Below are 16,132 nucleotides of genomic sequence, written 5' to 3'. Positions count from 1 at the left end.
CATGGCCCTTGTATGAATACCATTTAGAGAAATAGTTGGAAGCCTGCTATATTGTTTTGCCCCCCACTGTTGAGAGTGGGCACTTCTTTCCATCTTTCGTTTGAAAAGGTTTAGCCTGAAAACTATTATCAGTATTCCAGAGTGGAAACTCTCTCCTTTTCAATCCCTGTGAAAAATGATATCACTTGCTGTAGAAAGTACTAGTAAAAACAAAGTTATGTGACGTCTATGTGTGAGGAAAATAGTCTTCATTTTAAATTTGTCAGTTTGGAATTAAGAAAGATTTGATCTTTTTAAGACAGGAGTAGCCAGATAATTAAGTATGTTTGCAAGTTCATGAGGGCACATCTGCTCATTAGCCATTAGGAAACAAAACATTTTAATATAATTATTTTCTATGAAGATCAGACACTGAGACTGACATGAGTTGTGCAAGCAACTCTAATGGAGGCTTTTCGCCCACGACACTGTCATTGTACTTCATCAGTGACAGACAAAAATACTTAACTTTCTGGTGTGTTTGTCTTGTCAGGTGACCAAAGCATGGAGTGAATTGAGACCACAAAACAGTTAAATGGCCTTTCTTACAAAATGGCAGAAAATGTGCTAATGACAAGACAGGATTTCAGTAAATATGGTTTCTGTAACCTTTTTTATTTCTCATTGCGTTTGGAGGTGAAGTTCATCTACATTAAAGTCGGAAGACCACCTAGGCCATCCTGTCCCCCCAAGGTTTAAAATTTTACATGGATTTACTGCATGGCAGCACATTATGTTACTGTCATTCCAAGTATTGCAATAATGTTTTCTTCGTAATTGACAACTTGAAGCTTTGCATCTATCAGGTGTGCAATTCTTGTGGTAATTTTCTAATAGAGGGCCATGGCATCCTCATCTTAATAGCCTCTTTAACATTGAATAGGGTTTTTTTCATGTTTTACTTAGACTAGCATATTTTAAGAATGACATCCCAAACATTTCATGTTTGACCCTGCTGATTACTTTTGAGAAATCTGATTTTCTGGTTTTGCCCTGCATGCCATCATATAATTTATTTTGTATTTGCTTAAGCAAAAGTGAAGTATCCCTTAATAACCGTAGAAGTGAGAATGCATTACTTGTTTCATTGCCAGTCTTCTAAAAATGCATGGTTTCTAGCCATTCCTGAAATGTACTTTAAGCATATAAACAAATAGCTTTTAGGCAATACCTGTATTAGTGTAAAATAATAGAAATTTAATATGAAAAAACTTCTGAAATATCTTGATTTAATTTTTAGGGGGAAAATGTAAGACCATCTGGTTTTACTCTGTCTAGTCCATGGTAGCAGACCTTGCACTTCTGCAGAGAGCTCATGATTTCGGTAATACTCTGCTTGTATTGTAAGAGTCCAGCCACGTGGATCAAACTGCCAGAGCCATGCCTCGTTGCCCCCTAAAAATATCTATTGCAGTGTGCTGGTACTGTAACAAAGAAAAAGTGGTTTGCCTGTACAAGAGACAGTAGATGCTAATGTTGACTGAATTTGAGCCTAGAGAGAATGTGGACAACTCTTGCGTTTTCCCTATTGTGCTCTCTTTTATTTTGAATTTGAAAAGTTCTGGAATAAAATTACAGCTTTAGTGGGAATTCCACAGGTCAGCTATCCTGCTGGTATTGGCTGTAGGAGCTGCATCCCTTAAATCGTATAACTGACAGTTAGTTGATCTTCGCGCTTCAATATTGTAACTATTAGGCCTGATCCAGGAAAGCACTTAAATGTCTATGTAACTTTATGCATGTGAATAGTTTTGTTGGTTCCAGTGGGAATACTGACATGCATCTGTGCTGAAGTGCTTTGCTGAATCAGGTCCTACAGCTCCACTGGAAGCCCCCTAGGGATATGACGGCATTATCAACCTAGCTATTATGACAAGAAAAGTCTAAATTTTATTTTATTTCTTAATTGAAGGTTCCCGAGAGAAAGTTATACTTGGAAAATTCCTGTATCAACCTATTCATGTAGTTGTCTATTTTTTAAAAGATGTAATGAAAGGATATGTGGACAGTGAGACACATTTGCTTTCAGCTTATTTAAAATGTAACTTTTGGAATGTGTTTTGCCATTAGGTGGAACTAAAAGAAAATTCTCTAAGACATTGTATAGCTACTAAACAAGTTGAATTTAAGAAAGCTTGCTAAAAGACAAGTATAGTACCTATACATAGACATAAATGCATTCATAAGAAATACATAGTTTTAAATGTTTCGTGGTTTGGATCAATAATACTTTAATTGGTGTTTTGTTCCACTTTTGTTTGTTAGGTGATGGGCCATAGGTACCACTAGTATTTCAAAGTAATTAATATGAATTATTGTTATAGGAAAGCATTTCTGCAGTAAGCTATATTTGTGCAAGTGATAGCCCATGTACTTACACTGGTTAACCTTTTGTGTTTGGTGTTTTTTTGTTGATTTTTTTTTTTTTTGACAAGATGGCATATGTGATTTTGCCTTTGAATTCAGAGCTTCTCTATCAGAGAAGCAGGCATATCAGATGTCACTAGCACAGTGCTTTCTGAACCTAGCTAGCAAACCACCCTTGTCAGCATATGTTAAAATGGATAATAAAGGATATGAAAATTCTTGCATGACTGTGCAGTGAACTTCATGTTAACTGTGCATTTAACAGTGCAAATCTTTAAAATTGAAATCTCTAATGCTGCATTTAATCATTAAACTTCACACCTGTGGTTCGAGGAGCCTCCGTAGCCAATAAATGTTAGGTCTGTCTACTGTTTTGGCTTCAAGTAGCAATGTTTAGTCAAGTCCTTTTCTGAAATGCTGTGACATCTTTAATGCCCTGCAGTAGTGGTAGTTGCTATTTAAATTAGGGCTGCAAAGGTGATTAAGGGACTGGACTACCTTTCATACAAGGAGAAACCGAGGGAACTGGGAGTGTTCAGCCTGGAGAAGAGGAGATTGCTTATAAAGGATCACAGCTTTCTTTTGTCCCACCCTATTTCTCTCATTCTTGCACAAGTGCACATGCTAGGAAAAGCAGCCTTAGCAACAAGACCTGGCCTTGGTTTTTTGTTGTTTTGTTTTTTCTTTTTTTGTTTGTTTGTTTGAGAGGGAGTTGGGTTGGTTTTTTGTTTGGTGGGTTTGGGTTTTGGTTTTGGGGTGGGGTGGTTTTTGGTTGGTTTTTTTGGTTTGTTTTGGGTTGGTTTTGGTTTTGGTTTTTTTGGAGACACCTTTGGTCCCTTTTTGGAAAGACTTTTGCAGTACCTCCAGAAGCTCCTGATCTTCATCAGTGTTTTCTTCACTAGGTAGAATGAGTGTTCTAAGAGCTGCTAAACCAGCTAACCTGTTTTGTCTTTACTCAGGAGAAAAAAAGTTTATAAATGTAATACTGGCAGAGTAGAACTCCTGTAGTTCAGTATATGTGGGAGGCAGCACTGTTGCAAATGCTGAATGCAACCCAGTATCTGCAGAAGGTTGAGAACTGGCATTTGCAAATCAGTATTTTTCCTGAGATTTCAGAAAATAAAGGATTTATCAATAAATATAGGCTTCAAAAATGCAGTCTTGATTCAACATTTGGGTTTAGAAGACCAAAGGTTCTTCCCATATGCTCTGAATAGCACCAGAAGTGTTGGAAATTGCTTCCCCCCCCCAAATGTGGTTATAATGGTGACAGATTGCAAGTTGATATGTTTTGGTATGCAGTTTAGATTAGTTAAGGTCCAAGAACCATTTTTAAAGTGAACACTGAATTTTATGGTTGAATTATATAAATATGTAATATATAAGTATATAATATATACTTTAGGAAATACTATATTAGATAAATAAGTCTGTGAACAGTTACTCCATTCTTTTTTAAATGTTTATTTGTTTCTACATATCTGTGATTTAAGGTTAAAGGTTATTTCAGAGTTTAATTTGAAAAGTTAGATGTGCATTTAGTATGGATACAGGGGAAAAATTTAGTGTACACAGTTATATTTATTAAATCTGTGGCCTGAAAAAACTTTTTTAATGTCATGATAACAGTTTGAAATCTCCTTAGGTCTTTGCTTGAATTATTCAATTTAAAAGTTTGATTAATGTACATTTCATGTCCTGTGTCTAACCATAAAAAAGGATTCTGCTATATTATTGATTATTTCCCTGTAAAAAAAAGATATTAAATTGTAGAAGATTAAAAAAAAATAGCAGAAGCAATTACATGATTCTGATTTTTCAGATAAAACCCATAGTTGTTTTGTAATTATATTTTTCAGTTTCCATAGCTAGACGCGTCCAAGACCCATTAGCTGAGCTAGTGAAAATTGAGCCCAAACACATAGGAGTTGGAATGTATCAGGTAAGATAATACATATAATTTAATCTAAATAATCTGTCATGATACAGAGCAACAACAAAATGCTGCTTTATAATTGTCAAATAGTTACTTCTCCTTTAAAAGACTTTTGTAGAGTTGATAGAATGGTAGTAAATACTTAGAAGTCATAAACAGCCTCTTTTTTTAAATCTCTACTTTTAACGATTGTGATTGAGACTCTGAAATGGCTCTAGCCAGATGTATGGTCTATTAAAAACATCAAATCAGATAGGTAACCTGATCTGTAAAGCTTTCCTTTTTTTCTATTTTAACAGCAATGAGGTTTTAGCTCTTTGTGTAAAATACAATAAGATATTGATCCTCTATTTAAAAGCCATTAATTTGTACTATTAGGTGTATTCCTTCTTAGAAGTTTGTAATAAAAGCATTTGTTTTGAATTTTTTCATTTACTAAAGCTGAATTGGAAAATGTTTGACAATTCTTATTTTTATACATTTTTGTAGGTTATTTCTGAGAGTAACTTTTACCTTCAAAGTGTCTTTACAAAGTAAATGGTATTGAGAAATGGTACATAAGTTATTGTCATTTTGTAGCATATTGGCATTGATTCAGGAAAGCATTTATGCATGTGCTTAAGTCCCACCAAATAGAGAAGTAAAAAAAAAAATATATAAAATACATCATGTGCTTTTCTCTATATATTTTTAAACTATAGAACATGAGTAAATTTGAAAGGCTGGAACAGTAGTCGGAACAGAAAGCACAGAACTGCCTGGATCTGTGCTTTCAGGTTAGCACGAGTTAATGGGATAGAATGTAATTAGCAGCCTAGAATCCTTTACTGCTGCTGCTAAAGATGGTGACAAAGAAAGGTGCTATGAAAATTTTCAAAGAAGTTTATGTCCTGTTTTCTTTTGTTTTTAAAGAACTGAGGTCAATATTTTAGTTGATTAAGGTAGTACTTGGTACTGCTTTTGCAAGCCCTACTTGTATTGCCACAGACTATAAAACGTACTCATGTTTCTTGCTAATTGCAAGACTGATTGGTAAAACTAACTTATATAATTTGTCTTTCAGTATTTCTGAGGTACTAGAGCTCTATGTGACACTATTAAAAGGAAGTTTGCAGTCTTGAAAGCAAAGTCAGAAGCTCTGCTGCCCTTTGGGTGCAAGAGCTCTCTTGTGGCAGGGAAGGGAGGAGAAGAGGAATTAAGCTGTTACAACTGGTCTTCCTTCAGAGAGAACAGTCACTTGCTGGCATCTCAGAGGGCAGGCATGGAAAAAGCTGTTGTGTTGTACAGGGAGTCCCAGAGTAATAGCTGATATAATCCCTCAGATAAAGAGTATATCAGGTACAGAATTTTATATTATCCAAGGCAATTTGAAAGGTTTTATTACATTTTAATTTATAATCTAATTGCTGGCTGTAGCTTTTTTATTAATTTCTGGGATGAAATAGGCAATGTGCAGTCTAGATCAAAAATGTAACAGGCTTTTTTCACGGAAGTGGTTACTTTATTAGCCCACTGTAAATATAAACCTAGTATTTAAATATGACCTCTCCTTCCTTAAACACCCTGAAATTGGTGTGTAAGAATCTGACAAATCCAGGTTTTGGCATTCTTGTCCTGAAGGACAGACAGCAATTAGTCCTGCACTCAGCCTCTGCCTAAAGAGGCAGAGGCAGGCTGAGATGGTGTGCTGCTGCCCATGACTGTGGAAGCTGTACAGCACAAGCAGGGTGGTAGTTTCTTGAGGGATGGTTGCACGCTCACTGTGTGTTGATCAAATTGCGAGCTCCCTGAAAGGGTTGTCCTGCCTTTGCTGCTACTCTTGCCCAAGGGACCCGATCCTTTTCTGGTGCTGGTAATGGCTACGTGATGTCCTGGGTTGGCATAAGTGTGGGGCAGCAATGCATAGGCTTGGGGGAGGCGTGGAGCTGCAGCTACTGCTTTCACAGCAGCCTGAGTTTTGATTGACTTGGGACATGGCCTCTCTTACCAGTTTAAGATAGCCAGAGGTCCCAAACTACTCTACTTGAAAGACAATGGCAGAGACATTAATTTCTCTGTCTTTTCTGAGAGTTTTTTCTCAGAGGTTTAAGTGAGAGACTGGGGAAGCAGAACCTGCCTGATGAAGGCTGTAGCTTTTAAAATGGGACTGTGGCACAGGAACATTGTATGTTGAGCTGAGTGACCCCCTTGGGCAGGAGCTGCTGCTGCTGCTATCAGTGCTGACAGTAGTGCTACAGGAAAGTGAAGTGGTCATGTGTTACATCCGCTGTTCACAATATGAGCTTTCTCAAAGTCTGGAATGTGTGTGAAGGGGCTGCATTTTCTGTAGTCACTGCTTGCATGGGATTTTGGATCCCTCCCACCCAGCCTCTTGGTACTTCACATGCATGTTTGTGAGAATATTGGTGTTTTCTAGTTTTGCTTCCAAGCAAATCTGCTCCCTTGGACATGGAAATATGAGTTTCCAGGTAGCAGTTGATCTCTGTAAATTGAATCCCATCAGCTGGGATTTGTGTTTACTTATTTTAGATGACAAAAACAATTAGAAACTTGTACTTGACCACCTGATTTTTTTTCTCATTTCAAGTTATGATGCTAAGTTTGTGCACTACCAAGAAAATCAGGTTTGTCAGAGAAAAATAAACAGGCCCTGGATTTCCTAACAGGTATTTCCTTAAGCAAAGAGAAGCACAACCTGATTTATTAGGGCCTCTCTCAAACTAAATTACAGTTGCCTAGAGGTCCTTGTCTTCCTTCATCTTTATCTCATTAGGAAAATAGTTCTTTCCTCCCAGACAGGAAGCTAGCCAAAATTAATTTATCGCCTTCAGGCCATATTACTATGATTTCTTCTGTAGTTGAACATGAAGATGATGCCCAGACTCTGCCTGATACAGAATATGTTTGCCTTGCCACCTCCCCATGCCAGTTCAAAGCTAAATTCCTATTGGGGAAGAAGCAGTTAGTGGCTCAAGACTTTATTATGCTGCAAACTGAATTTTGGCTGATGAATTACCACTACAGTTGTAGTGATCTTGGAAGATGTATATAAAAGCTGAGAACAAAGCTGCTTCACAAAGACTGCGGTTAGGGAATGGAATTCCAGAGCAAAGAAAATGAATAAAAAGTTAAAAAAAAGATGCCTAAAGAAGAAAAAAATTCCTTCCTCTCAAAAAGAAACCCCTTTTCATAGGAGAATAAAACAGCACTAGCATAAACTTTCTCTTCACCAGTCTCCATCAAAGACAAATAGCCTCAAGTAAAGGGAATTAAATTAATAAACTTTTTAAAAGTCAAAACCTGAATCTGTATTATAAGGCAGAGAAAGGAGAAATAATGCTAAGGGACTATGTGAAGTTTGGTTAGTCTTCTGCTTTTTATTTAATGTGCAAAATCCCTGGATAGTAAACAAACAGTAACCTTCAGGGAAGAAGCTAGGTTGAGCTCAATCTCACCTGTAGCCTAAGAACAAAATATATGGTGTGTGTTGAAAGATCAGAACTTTTGACAAGTCATGTCTCTTCGTGATATACTTTTGCACATGGTAACATCTTCACTGTTTAACATGTTTGGAAAATTAACGTCCTAAAAGGATGTAAGAGATAATATATGTAGTTTTGTAATCTCTGAAGTGGGAGGATACTTGATTCCAGATGTAACTGGAACATTTTGTGTCAAATAAATTTGTAAACAATACTCTTAAGCAGCAATTCCTTCCAGAAAAAAAAAAGGTTGAGCTAATTCTTGGTTTATTTTCTATATAATGCTGGAAGGTCCTGATCGAATGAGAGTTTCATAAAGCCTTATCAGAATGCGTAATAATAATTAAATTTGGAAATGCCTTTTCTGTCCCTCTTGTCCCTTTTCCTCCCCATGTTCCTCTCGTTACTGAAGTGCATCAGTTTTGCATTTGATTATTATCTATAGGACATTTTATTATTTCAGTTGCAATTTGATATGCCTTTTAGGCTTGGATTTTCCCTTCCAAAAGATGGGTATGTTTTATTAAATGACAATGCAACTTTAGGGAGCACTTTTAATCAGATATGCTTCCTCCTTAATTGGACCAGTTCTGCCTCAATTATGGCATTGCAGATATAAACCACTTTAAAATCTACAGCCAACTAGTAAATAGCGAGGCATTTCACCGAAGTCGTTATCTCAGTTCCTATTAGAAAGGAAGATTTTTTCCTTTCTCCTAGAAGGCCATGCAGAACACTTTCTGCCGTTGCAGGCCATCCCTGCATGGATCCTTCCTTTCCTGCCTTAGTGCCAAACCATACTAATGCTGATCAGGGTGAACTGGTGGGCAGTGGTGGGAGGATGTTACTGGCCTGTCCTGCATGCAGCTGAAACTGCATGGAGCCCTTTTAGTTTGCTGCATTCTTTAATCATCTTCTTCCTCCCTCAAAGATGTGCATGGCATCGCCGCTGTCCAGTTTTTCTAGCCCTCTAGTGGGTGCCTGTGTGACAGGACAGGTATTAGAAAGGTGTGGTGTTAACCTCATTTTTGACAGGGGTATCATTTAAAATTTTATTACTCTTCTGAATGCCCATCATGCAAATTATTTACTTGAGGCAAACTGACTGTATATTCAATGCTTAATAGTTACTAAATTTGGAGATATTTGGGAGGTGAATTGTAGCAACATTTTAGAAATACAGGGATCAAAGGGACCTCAAGGGTGTATCTAAGTAAAAGAGTAAGGTTAGGTACAGTTGGGTCAGCCTGATAGAACTGTGGGATGAACAAGCCTATGCATTATTTCTATTTGTTGTCTTTCCCACAAGAAAAGCTGGCTTGTCCCTTGCACTGCAGGTAGTTTGTCAGCCTGTTCTTACAAAAGTCTAGCAAAGATACTTGGTAGCTTTATTTGTTAAGCCATTCTGAGGCTTAACAAACTTTAGATATATTTCTTAGATTTACTATCTAAATCAATATTTTGGGTAAACTAAATGTTATATTGTTTCTCTAATAGTCGAAACTTGAAAATTAGCATTTAAATAGGAAGCTGCTAACAAAATGAAGGCTGTGAAGTAGTTAGTGATTGCAAACAAAGAGTTGTTATAATCTGAACATTGGCCATTGCAAAGAATTAGTGTGTGGTTTAAGAAAATCTTTGTCTTCATTTTTCCTTAAAACAGATACACAGTTTTTGATGGTGAAATATAAGAGACTTTGCATCCTTCTTGGTATCTGATTTTGGTGATATATCCTTCACGTCGTAGTATGCTTTCATTTAATAACACGGAGCAAAGTACTGGAGCTGGCTGATTTTTTTTTCAGTCAGAAATGTACATTTTTCACTGAGTATTTAAGAACTTTATTTCAACTTTTTTTTTTTTGTTTTTGTTTGGTTAATTGACCCATAAGGTATATGAGTAGTTAGGTGTGTTACTTGGACAGCACAGGAAAATCACTCATGTATGATGTTAAAGTATGATGACATATGATGTGCAACAGTGTCTTTTAAATCTCTGAGGTGTGATTGTCAAAACAACCTCAAACTTGAGCTTGCTTTATTAAGCTTATTAAAACAAATTTGTGTGGGTTTGCAACTTAACATTTTTCTGATTAAAAAAATGGGGTGTCTTATTAGGTGAGCAGTGCTTTATATTGCGTGATTCATGTAGCTCCTGTGGAAATTCAGTTCAGCAGGAATGTTGTTTGCTGGTTAGAATTTTAGATTGCAGGTTTCAACACCCAGTTGAACAGCCTATCTACAAAATGCTTCAGCGTTCCTTCTGTATTATTACACTGAATTTATATGTACAGTTAGGCATAGAATGAATCTCCTATGATATAACTGCAGTTTTGTGAGCTTGCTTATGGTTTTCTGTACTTTAATTGAAATGGTTGCATAAAGAGAACCTTTGCTTAAACTAAGTGTCCAAGGATACCAGGGCTAATAAGACGACTTATTAATGAATGTATATCACTCCTTTTTGACAGTATATGGCAACAGGTTAATTATGGGTGTAAATAAAGTTGAAAAAACTTATAATATGAAATATGCTGTTGGACTGGAGTCTGGCTGAAACTGTGGGGTATCATGAAGGAAACCTAGCTATTTTTGATACTAAAGAAATTCCTAAGCAACATATACTAAAGGATATGTTGCCACTGTTGTAAGTAAAAAAAAAAAAAAAAAAAAAAAATTGTGATAGTAACTGTGATAGTAACAGGACAAATTCTGGGCTGCTGGGACTTGAAAGACTGGGGCATGTGGGGTAGTATTTCACAGTGCTCTTAGCTCTGCTCCTCAATAAAGTAAACTTAAACCTCTCCTATGAACCTGTAGGCTCCTGCAAAGAGACTATTGTTGCAGAATTTTTTTTGCAGCGTACTATAAGGAATTGCTTACTTGAAATTTGTGGAAAAGGGAGAGGAGTACTCAAAGTTTTAAGGTGTACAAAAGCTTTTTGAGGGATGGGGTGTGGTGGCTTTACCTGTAAAGTATTGTTAAAGGCAGGCTAAAAAGAAAAGGGTCTTGTCAGTAGGGAAAAGGTGTATTTCAAAAAAAGGAAGTGGATGCATAGACTGGTGAACACATTTGTGCTTATTGTGGGGTTTCTAACACCCAGCAACTTATGGCATCCTTAATTGTCATGTAGTAGAGGTAAAGCATTAGCTCTGTGAGGAAACCAAGCAAAAATCACGTGGTTTTGCCCAACACCATTTTTAGGGTAAACTATGTGCTTGTCATTTTGAAAAGTAAAGTCCTGTGAACCAAGCTGTCTGACATCCATGAGAACAAAATCTTTGCAGACAGCTTTGTCAGGAAGAGACCTGTTATTCCTGACAGTTATTCAACCTGTAATGTTTTCTGGATGCTTCCCCACTGCAGTGAAGTAGGTGTGCAAAACTTAAGATTCCTTTCCAGATAAGTTACACCTCTGGCAAGTTTGCGTAATCTTCAGCAGCAGTTTTGCTGGCTGCCAGGATTGGTTTATATGTCCTCTAACTTGGCAAAGTGTCTTTGCTTGTGTTTACCTATTCTCTAGCTGGCAAAGAGAAATCAACTGTTCTGGCTGCAAAGCACAATAACTTTTGCTGGTCTGTTATGGCCAGTTATAACAAAACAAAGGGATATAGAAAGAAGATAACAGTTGTTATTGATTATTTTAGTTAGTATATCGTATATATTTACTGGTATCTCCAAGAAAGTGTGCCAGCTTGCTGAGGTGCGATACTGCCCCTTTAAGGAAATGAAGGAAAATGTGTGCATGTGTATTTACAAAGAGTGCAAGAGCACAGCGGTATCACCGCATCTGCACATGTCACTCACGAAGCTGCCCATGGACTACATCTCTTCACTGCTGTCACCAAAAATGTACTGTGGGCAGCATTTGGAAACTTGTCAGAGATGTGCCTTTGTAAGCAACCTGAGCTGCAGGTAAATTTTAGACATTACTGCTAATAATCCCCCCTTGCATTGCTGCTATTTATTATTAGAGAGTTTGTATCTGCATATGTGGGGTTTTATAGAGGGGCTGAGGTTTTAGCAAAAGTAGGGAAGCTTAAGAAGAAGTGTTGGTATACTGAGGTGGGACGATCTAAGGGTGTTGATAGGAAACAGCTACTGGACAGATTTGCCCTCTCCTGTCAGTTTGTTTCTGATTGCTTAATTACCAGCTCTCTTGGCAAAAGTTTGTTTGGAATTTTTTTGTCACCATATGACAACAGAGTTAGTACAAAATTTCTCATATGATTTGTGCTCTAATTGGATTAAAATTATATATGCTGTACTTCATGGAAAATACGGGTAATGTTGTTTACTTCCAGCCTGCCACAGAAGCAGCAGATAGAAACTCCTGAGCAGAATTGCCCAGGTATAGGGAACCCTCTGTGCAAGCCTGTTTAATGTTTCATTTTGGTGGTTGGTTTTTGGTTGGTTTTGTTTGTTTGTTTGTTCTTTGTTTTTTTTTTCTCCTTTCCTTAAATGTACTTGGGCAGAGCTAGTTCAAACACAGGCGAGCTGAGTTATGGTCCAGCTGGGTGGATTTAAACTCTTGCAAGAGATTGTTCTGACATGTGAGCCAAGTGGCAAGAGGAGCAAAATGGGAGTTGTGAGGCTGGGATCATGCAAATCAGCTTGATATGGCTTTTCTGTGCATTGGTTCGGAAATGCTTGGTTGACTAAAAGCTGAAACAGAAAAGAGAATGATAAAGTCTGTCTTTCCAAAAGTATTTTGATTGAACAGCTTCTGAAATGTGTTAGATGCTGTTGGGTTTCCTGTTTACGTTTCAAGTGTTTAATAACCTTAAGTGAATATACACAATTTTAGCATTGAAAAATTGGTCAGCTCCTTTCATCTAGGTTTTAATAAAATTATCATAACTTAAGTTCTTAACGTTTTTGAAACATTCTTAAAAATACTACAGTAAAAAACAGTCAGGGCTGCAGATTACTCTTGGCATTACCTATATCCATGATGTGATATTTGTGTTCACAGAACTTGCATTTCAGGGTCAAACATCCATCTTTCATGTGAATTAAGTTAATCTTTAAGGCGCTATGTTGTGATTTCTAGTCAAATATTAATGTAAATATTATAACGATAAAATTGATTAAACTATGACCATGGGAAAAGCACCTCTTTTGTGTCCAAAGTCAGGTAGAAGTGGCAGTGGGGATGTGAATCACTTGCTTTGAATGTGTGTGGGGTCGATTTAAACATCATGAATGTAAATATTATTTGTTAGTGGAATTCTGTAGTCACTGCTTGCTGTGCAGTGGTCATCTGTTGCATCTGTTGTTTTGGTTTCATGAATTAACAGTATATTCATTTGACTCGTAAGGAAAAATACTAATATTATCGTACTTTCGAATGATTCTATGTGAGTTCATAGCACAGCAGCTGTTGACTTGATATCTGAAAATCTAATCAGCAGTAAATTTGTATTCACCTTCAGTAGGAGACAATAAGTGGCAATTAAAATTCTTATGATATTTTAAACCCATAAATGGTGTGTTAATATGTGCAGTTCTAGTGATAGATATTATGTAAAATAAGAACTTGATATGTTTCGCACTGAAATACATAAAATAATTATTCTTACTTTGAACAAATATGAAATTATGGAATGCTGCAAGAACTCATTCATAGGTTCGCTTGACCTATGGATTTATTTTTCTCAGTAACCATTTACTATAAAATGTAAGTAACTGACAAAAATCCTACATTTTATGTTTAAGTTGTGGTGTGGTGTTAGAGTACTTATTTGTTTCAATATTGTATCTGTGATGAAATTTTTCCTCTCTTCCTTAAAGTAAGATGAACTTAAATTAATGTAGGATAAATTTAAGTTAGTGTTGCTGTTCCTCAAAATAATTCTGACCGTTATGTCATTCAATAGGTATCACTGAAAATAATAGTCTCTTTTCACAAAGAGACAATATAACATGCAAGATTTCTCTGATGTTTTGTAATGTGTTGCTTTTTAGATTTTTATCTTGCTAATAACACTCTTCCTAGCAAACAGTTTTGAAAAAAATATTTTAGAAACTAAAATCATGTTTTGCTAGACAGTGATTAATATCTGTGACCTTTATTTTTGTATCAGGAACACAAATATACACTTTTTTCTGTGTCAGTCATTGTCTAAGATTTCATCTTTGTTCTGCTTTCCATTACATACCATGAATTATATGAAATTAATTTAATCGCTACTCCAAACAGAAATTAAATGTGCCCTAATCCAGAGTTACGTTGTTTGCTTTTACAACTGTAAGTCATAAGTAATTAATTTTCCTTGGAAAATTAATTCACTTACCATTCCCAGTAGCATCATATGTTGACACAGGGTTATAGATAGTTTAATATTTTTGTTCAGCATGTTGGCCTCAACTTTGGAAGACCTTAAAGCAAAACAAATTCAAATTTACTCAACTGTATATAATTCAGGGTTATTTAAAGTGAATGTTGTCTTTATTGCTGTCAACCAACTGACAATGATGATTCTAAAATTATATTCAGTCTCCCAGAAAACTAAAGTCTATGGACAGATATGAGTTATGTCTTCAAAAAAAAAAAAAATTGCTTCACATCAGACATTTGGATAACATGGCCACTGGAATGCCATCAGTAGTAGAAAAATTTAGCTCCTTGGGGAACATAACTATACGTTACAAAGCCTTGGGCTAGAGGCAGGTTTTTTTTCAACATGCCTTGTGTTGCTTGAGGTGCTAAGTAGGTGATTCATTATTCCTGTTGCACTCGGAGATTTCTAAGTTGGCTTAATTTGGAACATTGTTTTGTTTCCTGCATTGTCATGTACAGACGGGCAGCTTGTGGCAGGGAGAACACTTGTGTGGGTGGCCCTGCTGCCCGCAGCTGACTGTCCTTCAGAGATGGCATTGAATAGTGTGGGCCAGAAGTCTTCCGGAATGCGAGAGGCAGCTTTTAAGTCTAATCTTTCAAGTTTGCCAGGACGACCTCTTTTTTTCCTGTGCAGCTCCATAAAACATGGTGTTTATTACTTTGGTTTATTTTTATTTATTTAAGTCTCCCGGCTGAAACTCCAGTGACGGCAGTGTTGCAGTTCAAACAAGCGAGGCTTATTTTATAAATGTCCCTTTGTGGGTTGGTGGCTGCATTTTGCCTGAATGCAGGGGGTCAGTATCAGTGGCTTTTAACTTAGAATTTTGGGGGTGGAAAGTAGAAGTTGACATTTAATTCCAGTGTAAAGTTACTGCTAGATCAGGCATAAAAATATTATTGCATTAGCAATCACAGGAAGAAAATAAACTATGAGCACATTGACAATATACAGTTGTATGGCAGACTTGTGTAAAATAGAGCAGTAGATGGAAGAAAATACTTTTGCAGATGCTTTTTTCACCACAACACATTTTTATTAAGTAGAGAGTGTACAGAAAAGTATTCCACTAATAGACTTAGGTCCTACTAATAGTCCCAACAAAGGTAAATTCATCTGTACATAGCAAAATTGTGTATAGATAAATATTTATCACGCATCTCTAATATATACATGCATGTATGTGCAACACCGATGAATGTGTTGACAGAGATCTCCATTAAATTCTGTATCTGTTACTTTAAAATTCAATTATTTTGAGTTTCCTAGTTCTATGTAAGACACTTAATGCCACTGTGTTTATCTGTTAACGTAACAGGTCTCAGCAGGTATTGCTAGCTGTTTCATTATTATGGCTTAATTACTTTCAAAAGGCTTCACTATGATACTTAAAAATCCAAAATCTCCTGCAAAGAAAGCATCAGTCTGGTGAACTGAGTTTAGCTACGTATTTCTCCTTGACGGTCACGTGTTACTGAAGCTGCATCCTCACTACCGCACCCAGCTGTTTGTGTCTTCCTTACTTGGGCTCTCAGCTTTAACAAAGTGCAACTCTTACTGAGCCTGCAGAAGTTGTTAATTTTTTCATTTTCACCTACTCTGTGATACGATCTATCTTCGATCTCAGGAAAATGAGAAGCAAGCCCCAGCTCTGTTCTTTTCTTATCCTTTTTTGCAGGAGCTTGTGCTGATTATGCATACGAGCAGCAGGCTCAGAACATCCTGGCCCAGCATACCAGCATTCTCGTTACAGTTACCTTTCTGTGGTACTGTTATCTATGTAATGTATGTAAAAATGGTGCTGTGTATAAAAGTTTTGAGAGCCAACTAAAGGTTGTTGCTGTTCCTGTTCTTACAATTTTCTTGGCAGTGGGAGTTTGTGGTTTTTTTGGGAATATTCCCATTCATTTTATGATGACAGTGATTGTCTAAATTTGCAAGAAAAATGAAGTTAAAATAATTACTGT

General features: G+C 36.6%; 1 protein-coding gene across 1 annotated transcript in view; it reads left to right on the top strand.

The window, feature by feature from the left end:
* Positions 1-16,132, top strand: part of SRBD1 (S1 RNA binding domain 1) — a 133,877-nt gene that overhangs the window by 75,917 nt on the left and 41,828 nt on the right. Inside the window, exon 18 of the mRNA XM_010576496.1 lies at positions 4,266-4,348. Within this exon, the coding sequence (XP_010574798.1) occupies positions 4,266-4,348 (83 nt within the window). The remainder of the gene's footprint in view (positions 1-4,265; positions 4,349-16,132) is intronic.

This window comes from Haliaeetus leucocephalus, unplaced genomic scaffold, assembly GCF_000737465.1.
Source record: "Haliaeetus leucocephalus isolate CR32 unplaced genomic scaffold, Haliaeetus_leucocephalus-4.0 Scaffold526, whole genome shotgun sequence".
Taxonomy (NCBI): domain Eukaryota; kingdom Metazoa; phylum Chordata; class Aves; order Accipitriformes; family Accipitridae; genus Haliaeetus; species Haliaeetus leucocephalus.
The sequence above is the reverse complement of the archived record's forward strand: the minus strand, read 5'-3'. Positions and strand labels throughout refer to the sequence as shown.